The 689-nt window shown below is 48.5% G+C and overlaps 1 protein-coding gene across 1 annotated transcript; it reads left to right on the forward strand.

Annotated features, from left to right (window-relative positions):
* Positions 1-190: 190 nt before the first annotated feature.
* LOC104395938 (toll-like receptor 2 type-1) lies at positions 191-683 on the forward strand (the record flags this gene model as incomplete). Its single annotated transcript, XM_010005698.1, is given in 2 exon segments — positions 191-232; positions 234-683. Coding segments are annotated over 2 exon segments (492 nt in total), but the record flags the coding sequence as incomplete, so codon positions are not given.
* Between the last annotated feature and the right edge of the window lie 6 nt (positions 684-689).

Consider the following 689-nt stretch of genomic DNA (forward strand, 5'->3'; position numbering starts at 1 on the left):
CTAAACATTCCTGGCAAGTGTGGGCCCTCTACATGGTGTTAGCTGTAAACCTCTCTGAAGAACAAGTGCTGAAGCAAAGTTGTCCATCATGTGATGCCTCTGAGCTTTGCAACTGCTCTTTCATGGGCTTGGATTTCATTCCCCAAGAACTCACAGACAAAATCGTAACATTAAACCTGTCCCACAACAGGATCAAGCACATCCGATCCCAGGATCTGCAGCAGGCTGTGAACCTGAGAGCCCTGCTGCTGCAGTCCAACACAATCAGCTCAATAGATGAGGACTCGTTTCGCTTCCTTGGGAAACTGGAGCTCTTGGACTTGTCAAATAACAGCCTGGCTCACTTGTCCCCTGCATGGTTTGGTCACCTCCTTTCCCTCCAGCAGCTCCACCTTCAAGGGAACTCCTACAGAGACCTGGGGGAAAGCTCCCTGTTTTCTGGCCTGAGGAACCTGAGCTCTCTCCACCTGGGCAACCCACAGTTTTCCACAATAAGGCAGGGAAACTTTGAGGGCATTTCAGTTCTCCAGTATTTATGGATTGAGGGTGGCAATCTCAGTCAGTATGAGCCAGGAAGTTTGAAACCGATTCAGAAGATAAATCACATGATCATAAACCTGAGGAACGCTAAAGTATTCTCAGCAATTGTCAGGGACCTTCTGCACTCTGTCACTTGGTTAGAAGTGAGA

Source organism: Chaetura pelagica, unplaced genomic scaffold (assembly GCF_000747805.2).
Source record: "Chaetura pelagica isolate M959 unplaced genomic scaffold, ChaPel_1.0 C11086863, whole genome shotgun sequence".
NCBI lineage: Eukaryota > Metazoa > Chordata > Aves > Apodiformes > Apodidae > Chaetura > Chaetura pelagica.